Genomic DNA, 17,673 nt, shown 5'->3' with positions numbered 1-17,673 from the left:
TATAAAAATGTTTGCTTTTATAATTATTTGTAAAATACAATCTACACATTAAAACCATCACAGGGTAATAGTCTGAATGCAGCAAATACCACACATATAAGACATGTTTCTGTAAAATTAAAAGCTATAACACAGCATTTAAGTTTAAACTACAGAAGAATATTTATTACAGGTGTTTTATCTCAGCAGAAATTTTATCTGTAAACAGTTATCAGATTATATTTATCTGATTAATATTTCTTCTGCCGATCTATTGATTAAGTAATTACAGGGATGAGTTACGAAAAGATACACTATTAAAATGAAGAGTCTCAATTTTTGCTTTCCACAAAACTGAGTATCTGCTGAATCCCCCTCCTGGCAAAACAGTCACTGCTGATGCAAGTAGCTTATTTGAAAGCATGGAACTTACATGCTGAAGGGTGACCGCTGCAGAGTCACTCTAATGCTACAGGCCATACTTTTGGAAAATGTCTCCAGCAACTATTGTAAGCATTTGGCTTGTCAAAGGAGTGAGCCAAGGATTTCGTGATTTGGCCCTCTTGAAATAAAATACTACAAATTGCTGGTACAGACACCGCGCTCTTTTCTCTTTTATAGGTTCTTGTGAGAACCATTGGTCTAGTCATGCTGTCATCTGGCATGATGGCAAAACTCCAAGTTTCTTTAATAGGAGAAGTATCAGGTCCCATCCTCTGACATAGCTAAAAGGATCATTAATAGAAAATACAGCACAGGGCTTTCTTTAACCAGTTTGCTTTATTTATGTTAACAGAAGATATTAAATAATGTACTGTTCTGTTTTCATATATCAGAGGCACACTTTTTCCTTTTGAATTTAACTGGAAGGGGACCATTGATTTAGGCAGGAACAGCTTTAAATCATTTCTTTTTAAAAGGGAGAGGCCAGTGAGGCAGTCATGCTGGCGTACAGTGCACCTATCAGCTTTACAGCTGTGTATATTCTTGCTCCACATGACTTGATGAAAACCAATAGTTTATACTTTAAGAAATACACATTACCAATGCATGGTAGTGAATACTCTTGACAAGTTAGCTGAGCCTCCTCCATTCCGTTTGTAAATGTGTATTCATTCTTGCCACATTTTAAAAATAAATATTCTGGAGATGTTATATCCTACACAATTTTGGATTATGTTTCAGGCAAGTTAAGTTTGTTAAAGGACTGAAACCTGCTTTACATTTTTACAACTGTGTACTGTGGGGCCAAACTCCCACTGTCTTCCAGGGGGCTGAAAGTTGATGCTAATAGTTTCTTTGCATGACTCTGTGGATATATACTTGCTTTTAAATAGCTAATGCATATAAAGGTACCTACTTTTATCAATTATACACATTCTGAAATGCATATGAGTAAAATAAACTCATAAATGGCAGAAGCTGCTACCGCCATCAGACATAACACACAATTTCATTTGCTCTCAGATGTTAAGCAGACATGGGCCTGGCTGGCTGTGAATCTCTTCTGTAAGCCTAGGAACTGTGGTCAAACACTTGAATTGAATAAATAAGAAATTACTGTCCAGCTGTTGCTGCTGAGATGACTTACAGGAATAAAAACTGAAGAAATTAGAAATGGACACATGTGATGTTCCTGTTGAAGCAAAGAAAGAGATGTAGCCTTTGAATTTGTATGGGTGTGCCTCTAACTAAAGAATGCTGGGTGGGGAATTTATACCACAGTTGCTACTGTGGGCAAAGCTTCAGCATAACAACCTCTCCATGCACAAGAAAAGAAATGTTTTAATACGGGGAAGAGGGACAGTCGGTAAATTTCACTATAGACAGATGTGTAACTATTTGCTAATATACTCCTTGCATTTTTGTGGGTTGCATGCAATTAAATGTGCACTTCAATTCTTTCCATAGGACTCCGGCGAAGTGAGAGCCTGTCAGAGAAGCAGGTCAAAGAAGCCAAATCTAAATGTAAAAGTATTGCATTGCTGCTGACAGCAGCTCCCAATCCCAATTCCAAGGGGGTGTTGATGTTCAAGAAGCGTCGTCAAAGGGCAAGGAAATATACTTTAGTGAGCTACGGTACTGGGGAGCTAGAACGTGACGAAGACGAGGGTGAAGAAGGTGAAGGTGAAGAGGGGGACAAAGAAAACACTTTTGAAGTGAGTTTGCTTGCAACGAGTGAGTCAGAAATAGATGAAGATTTCTTTTCTGACATTGACAACGACGGCAAGATTGTGACATTTGATTGGGATAGCAGTCTACTTGAGGTGGAAAAGAAGACAAAAAGTGGAGACGAGATGCAGACGCTTCCAGAAAGCACAGGTAAAGGGGCCCTCATGTTTGCCAAGAGACGGCAGAGAATGGATCAGATCACAGCTGAGCAAGAGGAGATGAAGGCACGCACAGGGCATGCAGAGGAGCAAAGGGAAGTCACCATGTCAGAGAACTTCCAGAAAGTAAGCTCTTCAGCCTACCAAACAAAAGAGGAAGAAATGTCAAGACAGCAGACCTGTGTAAGCAAAAGTTACACAGACGTCAGCCAGAATCATAGTAAAATTGTACAACAAAATGGGTTTGGCTTAGCACCAGACACAAACCTCTCTTTTCAGTCCTCTGAAGCTCAAAAAGCAGCATCTTTGAATAGAACAGCTAAACCCTTCCCTTCTGGGGTTCAAAACCGAGCAGCTGCACCATTTTCGCCCACAAGAAATGTCACTAGTCCTCTTTCAGATATACCAGCACCCCCGCCCTACTGCTCTATTAGCCCACCGCCTGAGAATTTTTACAGACCCGTATCAGCTCCTGCAACAAGCAAAGCTGCGCCAATCGTGTGGTCACTCACAGAGCCAACCGAACGCATAGCATCCAGAGATGAAAGGATTGCCGTGCCAGCCAAAAGAACTGGGATATTGCAAGAGGCAAAGAGAAGAAGCACATCAAAACCTATGTTCTCTTTCAAAGAAGCACCCAAAGTAAATCCTAATCCTGCCCTGTTGTCCCTCGTACACAACACAGAAGGCAAAAAGGGTACTGGAGCTGGTTTTGAGTCAGGACCTGAAGAAGACTACCTCAGTTTGGGAGCAGAAGCTTGCAATTTTATGCAGAGTCAAGCATCTAAACAAAAGACCCCTCCTCCTATTGCTCCAAAGCCTTCAGTCAAGGTCTCTCCTACTGCTGGTACCCCAGTTTCACCCGTTTGGTCACCTCCAGCTGTGGCTGCTAACAAGGCTCCTTCTTTCCCAGCTCCAGCCTCACCTCAGGCAGCGTACCCTGCACCACTCAAATCCCCACAGTATCCTCATTCTCCTTCTGCCAATCCCCCAAATACTCTCAACCTCGCTGGTCCTTTCAAAGGGCCTCAGGCAACGCTAGCGAGTCCAAACCACACACCCAAGACACCAGTCACACCAAGTGCTGGAGAAACAAAGACGCCCTTTGAGATGCCACCAGCTATGAGTGGAAAAGGAGCACAACTATTTGCCAGAAGGCACTCTCGAATGGAGAAGTATGTGGTCGATTCAGAGACTGTGCAAGCAAACATGGCACGAGCCTCATCTCCAACTCCATCTTTACCAGCTTCTTGGAAATATTCATCTAATGTCCGAGCACCTCCACCTGTAGCTTACAATCCCATCCACAGCCCATCTTATCCTCTTGCTGCTACCAAACCTTCCTCTAAGTCTGCTGCTGCTACCAAAAATACCAAAAGAAAACCTAAGAAAGGTCTCAATGCCTTGGATATTATGAAACATCAGCCTTACCAACTTGATGCGTCTTTATTTACTTTTCAACCTCCAAGTACTAAGGAAAGCCTAGCTATTAAGCAGACATCAAAGTTGCCTACTTCAAAGCAAGCTCTGTCTTTACGACCACCTGGTGCTGGCTCTCCTACTAACGCCCGGGCATCTTCAGTGTACTCCGTGCCAGCCTACAGTACACAGCCTTCATATCAGTCAAATGCCTCTACCCTAGTAAATGAGTCCTATTCACCTACAGGCTACTCTGCATTTTCTAAGCCGGAAACAACCACTTCCCCTTTGTTTACTGCTCCGAGGCCAAAATTTTCAGCAAAGAAAGTTGGCGTCACTGCACAGGTGTGGAAGCCATCAATTATTGAAGAGTAAACCTTACAGCTGAAACTTAGTGTCCACTTTGCTTGCCATGCATTAATTGTTTGCAGTGGTAACTGGGCACACAACGAGTGCCAGTAGTATTCCTTAGCTTACTTAATAACTTCAGATGTATCACCTCAAATCTGGGTCCAAAATACTTGAACTTTTTTAAGGAATCAAAATAGATAAAAATTTTTAGGATATTTAAGCATAATATCAGATGCTTTATACACATAACATCCTGCAATTAATTCACACCATCGTGTTAAGTAAGCAGGACACTAGGTTTTTGCTTTAAGATGACTACAATACAAACAACAGTAAGCAGTATTCCTGGTATGTCAAACTAATAGAAAAGAGCTTTCTTTCTGCACCAATTATGTCCTAATGACCTAGGGATTTGAGGACTTTTTTTTTTTTTTTAAAGTGCCTTATTAAATGATATTAATAGTAACATGTATTACTAACATACATAGTATAAAATAGGTAAAGTATTAGACTCTGACTGATCACTAGCAGAATAGAGCTGGATAGACCTTTGGGTATGCACAGAGCCCCACTGAATTCAGTCAGAATCTGTCCTGGCTTAAAGGTCCTTCCACAAAAATCTGATTGATCAGTCAGGGGCTTAGTTTGTAAGTTATGTGGATCAGCTGTGATCCAAAATCATGAATTGCCTCTGTGATTTCACAGAGAATGTGCTATAAGAGATGCTAGAGTGTTCTGCAGAAGAATAATTTAAAGGAGGTGGAAAGACAGCTGGAAAAATCACTAAGATTTCCTATTTTGGGGAAATCTGACATCCCAAGCGCAGACATATTTTTAGCCAAAGTTTGCCTTGAATCCAGCATTTAACATAGAAACTACTAAATTAAAAATATTGGTCAGAGAGGTGAGATGGGTTTTGCAGCTGCAATGTAATGCAATAGTTTCTTGTGAAAGCACAATGACTGAGAACTGAAGGGATACATATATTTAAGATTCTTGCAACCAGAGTAGCGTATGCCACAAAAATCAGCACTTAACAGTAAATCATAAATATTGCCATGTCTTCCTATTGGTCTGTCATACGTATTTTCTTAATTTCACTTTGGGATTTACAGTTCTTCTTCCCACTTTAAATCTTTTTACTCTGGTCTTATACTTTCACCTTTTACTTCTTGTGTTCGGTACAAAGGATTGAAATACTGCTACTGTAGAAAATTCTTAAGAGTCTGTAGTCTTGAAACCTACTGTATAATATTGCAATGAATACATCTTGCTGAAATCAAGGGCCTATATTTGAACAGTTTATCATGTTATTCTGTAAAGAGTCTTGTTTACATCAGTAGTGCTGGGTCTGAAACAAAACGTTGTTTGACACAAGTAAGGGTATCAAAATCCATCCCATGTGCAACAAGATTAGAGATGTGCAATAAGATTAGAGCATCACTCTGTGAGTAAAGGCAGCAGAATCTGTTGGCATATTTAAGTTATGATCCAGCAAGCTACAGACCCAAATATGGATCTTTTATATCATAGTGGTGCACAAAGATTTTGTAGAACTTTCTGTCTCAATAAAGAAAGCATTCCCCAGTATGAAAAAAACACCTTAGTTTGGTCCCATGAAGGTAACTCAAACAGCAATTAAGTTTGAAAAAAATAATAATTTGGTTGGACATATAAAATGCAGATTGGAATCAAGTCAACAAAAATCACTTTAAATTTTGGATCTCCAAAATCTCACTCTCTCCTTTAATATTTGGACTGGGATACTGACTGCATTAGAAGAAAATGACCATGTGATCTACCTCTCTCTTAAAATTCAGAACAAGGATGGGAAATTTTGAAGAAAATAGTTTGGAAAACTCAAGAAAGAATTACACTACATTTGCCTGGAAACAGAGTAGCAATATTTTAATCCTCTGGAGATCTCCCTTCAATCTGTTTTTCACTGTCAGTATCTATATTTTTCTTCTACCATTAAATTTGTCCCTTTCTTCTCTGCCTGTTTGGGTTTCTTTTCTTTGGTTTGGTCATTGTTTTTTCCTGTTATGTTTTGCTTTGTTTCACTTATATATACAGACTGACAGTATCTTTTAAGGGAAATCTGTTTTCTATGTAATTCTGTTAATATGAAAACTCCTTTCTCCTTCCCTTTCCCTTTCCCTTTCCCTTTCCCTTTCCCTTTCCCTTTCCCTTTCCCTTTCTCCTTCTCCTTCTCCTTCACCCTCCTCTTCTCCTGTTCCCTCCCCTCCCCTCCCCTCCCCTCCCCTCCCCTCCCCTCCCCTTCCCTTCCCTTCCCTTCCCTTCCCTTCCCTTCCCTTCCCTTCCCTTCCCTTCCCTTCCCTTCCCTTCCCTTCCCTTCCCTTCCCTTCCCTTCCCTTCCCTTCCCTTCCCTTCCCTTCCCTTCCCTTCCCTTTTCTCCCTCCCTTCCTTCCTTCTTTCCTTTCTCCCTTGGAATAAAGATACCCTGTCAAAGATAAGGGTTGTGCTACTAGAGAGATACATAGAAATCTAATCCCTTTCAGACAGCCTCATGTTGCCTTACATGTGTTTACCTAGAGTCTCCTCTTGTAAAATACACCTGCAAATTATAATCACACTTCTGTACTTGTTCACCTTACCACCTCAAGAATATTTCCCTAATGTGGAGATTTTTAGCAGTTTTGTACTTTTACCACAAGAGTTGAGGTTGATGCACATGGCTACTAACAAGATACATCTTGTTAACACAAAGATAAAATGTATGCCTTACCTGGCATGGTGACCAGGTTCTATCATGCTCAGGTCAGTAACTTTTGGAGATTGTCAACATCTCCTGAATATCCTGTATGAAATGTGTGGATTACTGAAATCTAATGTATATATGCCTACATGCCACTTCCATGTAAGAAATAATATGCATTATTACTTTAATTATCAACTTGAAAATCATTTAGCTATTTCTTTCATTAACAGCACAAACCACACTTTTACTTAGGATGTTGTCTAAATAATATTCATGTTGACAACTATAAACATAAAGTTAGCTTCTGTGATTGCAGTACAGAATGAAGCTATTAGCCTATCTTCTCTTTACCTTGTACAGAAGAAAAAGAAATTATGTTAAAAATTTGGATCTTGATCAGATTTGTATTTTTTGCCGTTACTCAAATACAGGTATTTTGTATGGCCTATAGCAATGACAGGAGGGCTTTTTAAGGCATCAATATGAGTTAAAAGCAAAAGTCCCAGTGACAGTAGTGCTCTTAATTCAACAAAGATCTTTTGAAAATCCCATTCAAAGACCAAGTCTGAATTCAATACCCTATACATACACCATCCTACATGCATAGTGCTTGGATCCAACTTGCCTTCAAGATTTTTACCGATCAGGTAAGTCTGTAATTCTTATTAATATTTCAGAAGACTGGCCTACTTAAATTAACAGTTTTATCCAAGGTGTAATCTCTCATGAAGCAGATATTCATAAGAAAGTTAAGCTGTTCACTGCCTTGAGTCCTAATTAAAAGGTAAAGATGACATTAAGCATAGATGAAATGGCAAGAAAATTGACTGTTTGCATAGAGTGGAGCCATCTGAAATTTCTCTATGAGAGAAAAATGAACCTTTATAATTTTTTTTCAAAAAGCTTTTAGAATTTTTAATATAATATGACAAAGCTCCAAAATGCAATTGTCGTGCTTACTCTGTAAGCATATATACCATAGAATTTTAGGCCACTCCTAATAACAATACTTCTAATACGTTCACATTAAAGGATCTATTTGTTCTTTATGTTGCATTTATCACATTTGATTATAGCCCATACTAGAGCCCATACACCACACGACTGAGATCTCACATTCGAGACAGCTTTTCCATGATTCAGTTATAAACTGCTTTTTATAAAACCCGAATTTAAAAGTTTTGTCTTGGAGAGGCATAGCTTTTAAATAAGAAGTTAAATTTTTGTAGCAAAAATAAGAAACAACATTTATTTATTGAAAAAAAACCTGTGTAGCTTCTCTCCCTTTCTCCAGGGAAACTACTCTTACCAAGTTCCTGACTGGCAAAAGATAACATATTTTGAAACAAACAGAAAAATATTTCAAATATTTTTTTCTGTAGGAACATTTACAGAGTAAACAATACCATCTCTTAAAAGTACATCTCATCCTTTTGCTTTCTGTTCTCTTATGGAAGAAATAATTTTGTCAGTGTCCTAAGACGTGACAATATCCAGTGACAATAAGCCACTTGATTCCAAAAGCACCTGGCCGATGGACTGGGACTTTATAATACACTCACAGCAAGGTGTGCAGTAGGGAATGCTCATTTCTCTCCTAGACGCACAGACGATTCACTATGAGATTAAGCCAATGCCATTAAAATATCAGCCACCAAAAGGTTTCAGTTCATTTTTTGTCCAAAGTTTTCTTGCACTGACCCAAAATATACCTAACTTTATCTGAGACAGAATCAAAACATAAAATCAGCCCTAAAAGTGTTGTGACCCATTTTGCTGTCACCACAGCAATCATGCGGCAATGAGTTTTCCTTTTGACAGAGTGCTGTTACTATTCACCCTAAAATGAATGTCTAGAATTCATGCAAATTTGTATTTGAAGTAAAGGGATACTATGAGGCTAAGGTATCACCAGGTTCCAGCAATTAGGAAGTGAGAGGCTGGCATGTGGTTCATATAGGAAAGTTACTGCTAAGTGGCAGAGCAGAAATTTTGAGAGAAAAAACTACTAGGGTTAGAAGGAGCCAAGCAATGGGGAGAAAACTCCAGAGCAGAGACTGCAAAGGATAAAATATCTATCACAGGTTTATGAAATACTGAAGGTACAAGAGAAGAAAACAATCAGAAAGAAGGGCTTAATTATTTTGCACTGACAACTTAAAGCCTTTTGTTGAAATTTGCTAGATTGTTCTTGGATGACAGAGCGCTCATATCACTGGGCATGATTTTTTTTGTCTACTTACAAAAAGGTATTGTGAAAAAATGGAAATGCTAATGGCCAGGAAAAAGAGAAAAGCGAGCTTAAAAAAAAAAAATAAAAGCCGACCGTATCAATAGACATTTGCTCTGAGAGGCAAAAGATATACAAACATATTATCCCAGATAGCTCCTATACACAACAGTTTTTGAAAGTGCTGAAGTGAACTCTGATGAAAGATAGTAGAGAGAAATGCCCATCAGCAGTGGGATGCAAGTGTAAAGAGAACTGGATACCAGATGAGGTGATCTGGGAGGAGCACTGCTTACCACATAGCCGGGCCAACACCCCAACACAGGACCAGCTTTTCCAGCACGTCCCGCTGCTCCAGCCTTTCTGTGGGAATCCTCTGTACACCACGAGGTAGGGAAATACCAGTGAAACAACAGCACTCTTTGCAACTAACAATTTGCAAAATCTTTCTCCTCTCTTTTTCCAGGATCCTTATCCAGATTTCCTAGCTTTCAGAACACAAAACAAGTGGTTATAAAAAGATCTGCCCTTTCAATATTACTTTTTTTTTTTTTTTTAACCAACCATGATACAACTTTGCCTGAAGTTAAACACCCAGGAGATTCCACTGATCGCTTTGTGAGTTCGGCATGGCAAGTGCAAGCCTTAATTTCACAGCTTGGCATAATGTTATTTTTTAATGAATCTACTCAGCTTGAAAGAGAAATGTTATGCAAAGAAGAAAATTGATGACAAGATATTAAAAAACCTGTGGATTCAGAAGCTCTGAACTTACTGCTGGTAGATTTCTTGGGAAAATACATGACCTGATATTTACATGACACACTTGGTGCTACCTTCACAACTTCATAGTACCCATGACAATGACTGCTCTTATTTTATCCTAAACTTTACTTTTGCATGTAATTATATAAGGGAGGAGTTATGTTTGGCAAGTGCTTTTCAGGCTGGATGCTTACTACAGGAAGCACTTTAGGTTTTTTATCAAATGATTAAAACAGTAATCCTGAAGCTAAGTGGAATGTGTTGGAAGGATCTTTACGGAGACAGATTTGAGCTCTTCCTTTACAAACTAAGACTAACCACATAATGATATTTCCATGGTTTAAACACTGGCTTCCTTAAGTAAGGCCAGCAAAAACTTTTTTATTTAGTTTTTTATACCATGCTAATCAAGCCTCCCATTACTCTGCGGTTTTCAGAGGAAAAAAATCTATTCTTGTTTGTAATGATCTTGACAAAATGTTTTTAATTTTAATGCATGTGAAATTTTCACTAAGTTACATGGAAGTATATTGTAACAGTAACTGTTCACTCTCTTAGGCTGAGGAAACTCTGCAATGAGAAAAATAACTTACCAAACCATGCTTACAGATGGACTAAGTAGATGAAGGCTTTGTGTGCAGGGTAATCAATATATCAGTAGTGTTTTTAAACAAGAATCCTTGATTATATTGTATGGTTTGAGACAGACATCTTAAAAACATAACTCTGACAATGGAAAGATACGTTGCTACAAAAGTAAACAAGTCATTTCTAATTAGGCATAAACACTAAATTGTGGAACAGATGGATCGCTACTCTTGATGTTTCCACATAAACCCAAAACAAGAGACTTTGACTATTTTAAGAAATGCAGAACATACGGAAGAAAAGGAGGAACATTATGGAAATAAAATACCCTCCAAACCACTGTAACACATGTTGGGTTACAAAGGCTGCCAGGGAGCACCACTCTCACTCATTTCACTATGAGCTTTACTTGTTTTCAAAGCTAAGAATTCAGTATACTTATATCAGAATCAATGGTTTCTGTACAGGAACAACCTATAGACAAATATTTTCAAATTTTAAAGAAAGTTCTTGAGAAAATATACTTTTTTCCCCTAATTGAGAAAAACATCAATAACTGCCACTGATTTTTTCTTTGATCTGTAAGAATGCTACTTCTCACAGTCTCACTGTGCAGGTTGTTGTTGGTATATGGCTTTACTACTGGGAGCAAAACTAAAGGATGGGCATCTGGGTACACTTAGATTTCTTCCTGGAATTTTGGTAATTTTCCCACATCAGCTCTATAGCTTAAAATTGGAGCTTAAGCAGCCTTAAATAGTTGAAGATGTGGTGACAAGAAAACCTCAATATCTGTCTGCAGTTTTGTTTTCTTTGGTTAAATAACCACGTTTAGATATATATGGGTATTTCTGCCAGTCCTAGCCTTGCTACCTAAGAATCTTTTGTGAACTGAAAAGTGGGCTGTGAATTTCTTCAGAAACCACTGGCACATAATTTCTTTCTTCTTCTTTGGCTGATACCAGAAAGTGCAGAGGTATGACAAATGAGATTTTTTTTTTTTTTCATGATGGCTTTCCATTAAAAATTCAAATGATTCCACAAAATGAGAAGGAGCAACATGACTTGTTATGTTGATATACATCTGCAGTTGTGCTGTACTCTGATGCACATCTGTAAGCATTTCAGATATATTTCCTCATCCTAAGATTACTTTCAGAGAGATGGTTTGGTAGGGAAACTAGACCAACCTGGTCCTGCTAAAGGAAAGCTACCAAAGCCAGGGCCTGACCCTTATGCGTATACAATTATTAAAAAAAAGTCTTAAACGCTACTGTTTAGATTGCAAAATGAGGCACTTGAAACGAATGTGTCACCTTACTTCAGCCCTCTCAAGGATTTGTGTTTTTTTTTTTCCCCGTAGAACTCCTAACTCAATTCGGGGCACAGAATGGTACTGCTCAACTGATGAATAGCTCTTCACTGATTTGTAATGACACTGTTCTGTGCTTAGCACCGTTTCTTATCTAATGTGCACTCTTCAAACTATGCTCTTCATACAGAATCATTTATTTCCTCATAGATTTTTTTGTTAGTATTCAACTGATTCAGAAGCTGTAATTCATTTTTACACCACTGCATTTTACAAATGAGTAAATGAAGATGGAAGCATTGATATTAGGAAACTCAGTAGCCTTGGGTGTCCAGTTCAAGACATTCAGCATCTTCAGATCATAGTATAAGAACTAGTCAATATATCGAAAGCATGGTTCTCCTTAACATCAGTCCATGAGTATTCACAGGTTACAGGTCTCCAGGTGGAAGCCCAGAGAAGGGAATACTGAGTGACCAGCACTGAAATCCACCCAGTGAAAGCATCTTTCACACAATATACTCCTTTACCATATAATCATAGTATTTGCTAAAAGAAACCCTGAAAGTGCACTGGATGGGGCAGAAGCCCTGAAATGTAATAAAAATGCATATGCACTGGCCAATGATGCTTTTGAATATTTGACCTTCCAACTTTACTTCCATTGTTTCAAGGTAACTTCGTGTGTTTAAGACCCAAGGGTTTTTTTAAACAAACCAAACCCCAGAAAACTACCATATAGCACACTGTAACCAACAAGGTCCTCCAGCATAGCCTGAACCACCCCAAACAATTGCCATCATGCTACTACAGTAAATGGCAGCAAGTGCATGTTGACATCTGGCTGTGAGCCACCACTGGGAGGATGGCACAGCTTTCTGGTGTGGCTCTGCAGTCTTTTCTGACATCAGTGAGATCCAGGAAGGACAAACTCCATTCTTCCAGGGATTAAATTTCTCTGGAGCTCTAGAGGAAAGTACACAGTAGTCAGCACAGGTTCTTTTCCCCCAATGTGCCTTCATGGCCCCATTTCTTCATCTTACCTCTTTCTTGTCCTGGTCTCCAAATCGTAGACTCGTTGCAAGCTACACAGGTCAATTTTCTATTCCTTAATCTTCTCATCCAAACTCGGGAATCTTGGCCATCAATACCTAGTCTCATCACTCTCCAAGCCAGTGCTGAATACAGTTTTTCCTTCTGCATCAAGTATTCCTGTATCCTGGTTTTGTTTTGTCCAGCCTCTTCTCTGTCCTTCCCTTGCCTGTTTCTTCCAGCCTGTTGAAATTCTGCTTCTTGCTGCCCCGTATTTAAATCAGGTGTTTTCCCCTTTGAAGCTGCTTGGGCCAAACAGGAGCTCTGGAGCTTTGCCAAGAGGCAACATGCTCTGCAGTGCACCTCAGTCCTGATCAGTCAGTGTGCAGCCTTGTGTTCAGCCCTAGTGTTGTGACATGGGTATGCACCATACCCCTGCGCACAGTACTTTTTTGTGAATGAAAACTGAGCTGTGCAGCAAGTGCAGGAGCTGTGGTACACCTCAGTGACTTCTCCAGCCTGTGGAGATAGACAAAGCCTGCAGTTTACACAGGCAGAGAAAGCAGAAGGTCCGTCTCCTTGTTCTCCTGTGTGTGCCCAGACATTTCACAACATACAGAAGCTTAGAGCTGTAATAACGAATAGAATCCCGCCGCCTAACAGAATATCAGTGTTGTCCTGAGCTCTCAGGAACTCTCTGAGTAACAGACAAGGTGTTCCTACTGAGCCTGACTTTCCTGCTGAGCCAGTATTAACTAAAATTACTGAAAGGTTTTCAGCTTGGATATAAATAGGCAACTCTGAATACACTTCAGACACAAAGGGGATTAGTCTCAGAACAATTCTAAAGCATGAAGTAGTAGTACTGCTTTTCAAGGAAAAGGAGGCTAGAATTTTTTGTCATTTCCCCACTCTCATTCCTTGAAATTGTTGAGCCATATAGGTTCACTTGGTTAAAATGCATGTCAGATGGTTGAATCATCTGGGATGAAGTAAATAGGAAAGAAAAACCACAAGGCTAAAGAGTTTGTTTTGGAATATTTGATAAGAAAATTATATGGAACTGGATAATGTACCTTTTCATTTGGAAATGTTCAGAAACAATAGTGCCATGCCCTTCAAGAATCACAATATATTCAATATAGTTTTGATTTGATTTTAGAAAAAAAATCCATTGTCTTCATTTAATACTAATTTTAAACACTTCAATTGACAATACAAAATAGAAAGGTTGGAAACTAGGAGCAACTTTGCACTTGTTTTTCAAACTTTTATCCACAAGTAAGCAAGGCTTCATGTTCTAAGACCTTCTTCGAAACTGTAATATTGAAGTCCAGAAGGTGGCAGCAAATATTCTTCCTTACCAGAAATAAACTGTCCCTTCCAAGGAAAACTAAGATGCCTTTTGCCAAAAACGTTTCAGCTATTTGCTTGTTATAGACATAATTGTATTTATTTTTATAATCATATATTGATAAATATTAAATGTCAACAGAAAGCACCAATTTTCTTTCATTTACACAGAAGCAAACTGAGCAATAACAAGTGAGAGGTTAGCAACACTTTTCTCCCTTCTGTTCCATGTGTGCTGTAGGTGTTCTGCAGTAGTAAAGGGCCAATTTTATATTTTTATGTTCAACCATTACTTGACAACTAAAAGGAATTTATTGTCAAAAACAGAATTTGTCACAATGTGATTCTAATCTATTACAATTCCTAGTATAGCTACTGACAAGGCTTTAATTGTTATAGACAGGTAAGACTCCCTGTCTCTCCAGTCATTAATATCCCCGCAGACAAAAATGATGCATTCCAATTTTACAAGTTTCCTTTTGCCTGCTATAAATTATTTCCAGGATTTTAAATTTTACTTCCAAATTTTTGGTAGTTATATTGTAAAGTAGCTGCAGTATTTACTCCAGAGCCGGCAGCATTTTGGAGAGACTTTTTTATTTTTTTTCATTATATAATGTCTAAATTGTGTTTTCAGATGAAAATAAGCTACAATAAGATAATCAACATGTCTTCTTTCTATTTATAAATCAGATTAAAAACATTAAATGATTATCTTCTGTTTAAAAAAAAATGGAAAGAGATTTGAAAAGAGATATATACATAAAAATATATAAAAATCAGGTATTATTTATTTTGTCCTACCATTTTCTCAAGAGTTTGATCTCTAACTGAAGTAGCAATTACAAGCTGATAGAAAGCAAAATGACAAATGCATCACTGAGCTTTTTATAAAGACAGAGTCACATTTTACAATAGTCCAATTGTTTTAACCACTTCCTTTTCCTTTGTTCCCTTTTGGTATAAACATTATCCAGATGCTAATGTTAACTCTGATTTGAACCTGCGTTGATATGGGATTACGGCCCATGACTAAAATGAAAAGACAAAAATAAAAATGCCATAATGACTTAGAAACCTAAATCATTTTTTTAAAGCGACTCAACCAGATAAGCGTCTGTGTTGCAGAGTTTCACTGAGACATGGAATATTAAGACCCCAAGCTACTTCTAGAGCATTTTAATATATGAACTTTATAATATATGAGCTATAAATAGAGCTTTTTAATCTATGTCCCCTTAACTGGTGAAAAGGCAGTTTCAGAAGGTAAACATATGAACAGTTTTCCCTTACTAAGAAGATGCACCTCCTGAGACAGAAAAAGTTATTGTGAAATCATTTCACTAAGTAGCATTTTGCATTCCCATTTGGCCTGTAAAATGAAAAAGATCTTTCTAACTTTTGACATTTATATTTGCACTGTGTTATGAAACCAAATATTGCATTTTTGTCTTTCAGCTTTTCTTAATTATCAAGAAATTTGAAAAATCATTAAGTTCCAAATGACAGGTTTTTGAGTTTTACTGAATCAGAGGTACACATTCACACTCTTTCCACTTACAATGAAAAAGAAAACATGTATGTGTACACAGAATTTTCATAAGTACTGTGTTTACATTCATTTATTTATACTGAAAAAGTTACTTCGGGGAGTAATATTATATTTGTTTTAGTTCTAGTTATTAATACACGGATCATAAGTACTAAAGGCGCTTGTGGTACAATAAATGTGTGCTTCACCGACCAGTTTATAAACAGTTTGTATTTTTAAAATCAATGTTAACCTAACACTGAAGTTTAATCTGTTTGCATAGACACCCGGGCAGTCAGTAGCTGTTGTTAGGGTTCTGTGATTGCAATGGACAGCTCTGAACTGCCTTTCCTTTTCTTGACAGCTAAGAATCACTTCCCCTTTAACAGCTATTTTAGAAAAGACCTTTCCCTCTGAAAAGGTTCACATCAGGCAATTGAAAAACATAAATTAATCACTGTATAGGGTTCTGTTTTGTTCTGCAGCACTTTGAATGCTGGTACAGTACTGTAATGAATGTTTTACAACAACAGTACAGTAATACAATATGTGACAATTCAATAATTCTGGTAGCACATCACTTTTCTTTCCCTTCTCTGGGGAAATTTCCTTCCCATTTCTGATTGCTGGGCAGAAGAATGGAAGATCTCTAACACTCTGCTTGCGATTTTCTTATAGCTTAATGGAGACAGGGGTAGAATAATCATTCTCCATTTGCACTTTATATTTATCACTGTCTTACTTATGATCAGGGGTTTGTGCACTCCTTTTAGCGCACTCATGTCAAAAGATTTATCTACAATAATTAAACAGGAAGGGAAAGTAAATGAAAGTATCAGTATGCCTGGCTGTTGTTGTCCACTAAACGAATGATGAATTGTAGTGATTAAATGTTGCCTTAATTCCACATTTTGTTTGTCATTTCAAAGGGGCTGAACACCACAGTTCTGATAAAAACTAGTCTATGAATATCAAAAGCAGATTGCTGTGTATTTAGAAATGTTCAGACCTAGGCTTTCAGTGTAGGAACACCACTACCGACAATGAAAATTAAGCACAATGACAACAAGGCAATATTAATCATATCTCAGTTCTTACATTTGAGACACACTTGTATTTTAGAAAAACATGCTTTTCTACAAATACATAAAACCTATTTACCACAAAGTCTGAGAAAATGTGGAGAAAAGTATTCTGAAGCCAAAGATTATTCAGTTTTAGAATAAAGTTGAAGTAGGTAGAAATATTCTAATTTTGAACTAAATAAATGATTCCAATAGTATGTCACTATGTAATGCCTATATAATTATTCAGCTAAGTACACAAGAATCTGCTGTGCAGGCTGCTATTAGACTACTTGTATTACAATAGATACTACCATAAGAATCTTAGTGAGTAGACTTAGAGACTAAACTCCTCCCTCTTAAGGTAAACACCGAGGTATTATGGCACAGTGCACTTAACTGATGCATTTGCTATATTTCTTTCAAGGGTGATGAAAGAAATTCTGTAATTTTCTGTAAAAGATACAAGAAAATTAGAAATATATCCTTCTGAATCCAATGGGTTATAACTGTTTCAAGCTGCAGCCACTTTACAAAGCTCAACAGAACTGTTTCAGGCCCAAACTAATATTTAATTTTCCTAGATTTAGTAAAGATAAAATTCATATAAAATGTTGTTTTGCTCTCCCTGAGCTTACTGGAATGGAGATAATGATGACTGCTATGTATTTTAGGAATGCTGTAATTTAAAATAACTAAGGCTCACTTTAGTCAAATGTATTTTCATCTTCTTGGGACCCCAGAGTCTTCAAACCTTCTTATGTCCTTCTGCCCATCTTCAGCATAGTTATCATTTCTTCTATTTGGGAAGGGTAGAGAATTTAGTCAGCTCCTTCCAACAAGACCCTTTTCCTTCAAAAATTATTGGTCCACTTTTCCTCCCCATCAAAAGCCAGACAGCCAGACACAACACTACAACTGGAGGTTGGTATTATCTCAGAAAGTGGGTGTCTCTCTCAACTTTTTCTTCCAATTCCTTCTGACCATTACAGAATGG

The 17,673-nt window shown here is 37.8% G+C and overlaps 1 protein-coding gene and 1 pseudogene across 2 annotated transcripts in view; one reads left to right on the top strand and one right to left on the bottom strand.

Annotated features, from left to right (window-relative positions):
• Positions 1 to 17,673, bottom strand: part of LOC118252062 (protein transport protein Sec24D-like) — a 197,784-nt pseudogene that overhangs the window by 134,113 nt on the left and 45,998 nt on the right.
• Positions 1 to 17,673, top strand: part of SYNPO2 (synaptopodin 2) — an 89,474-nt gene that overhangs the window by 66,824 nt on the left and 4,977 nt on the right. Inside the window, exon 4 of one of the 2 annotated variants that reach the window (XM_035546796.1) lies at positions 1,891 to 4,073. In XM_035546796.1, coding sequence (XP_035402689.1) covers positions 1,891 to 4,073 — 2,183 coding nt within the window. Of the gene's footprint in view, positions 1 to 1,890; positions 4,076 to 17,673 lie in introns of both variants that reach the window. The other variant, XM_035546806.1, reaches the window with a different exon arrangement.

This window comes from Cygnus atratus, chromosome 4, assembly GCF_013377495.2.
Source record: "Cygnus atratus isolate AKBS03 ecotype Queensland, Australia chromosome 4, CAtr_DNAZoo_HiC_assembly, whole genome shotgun sequence".
Taxonomy (NCBI): domain Eukaryota; kingdom Metazoa; phylum Chordata; class Aves; order Anseriformes; family Anatidae; genus Cygnus; species Cygnus atratus.
Note: the sequence above shows the minus strand (reverse complement) of the source record. Positions and strands in the feature narration are given on the sequence as shown.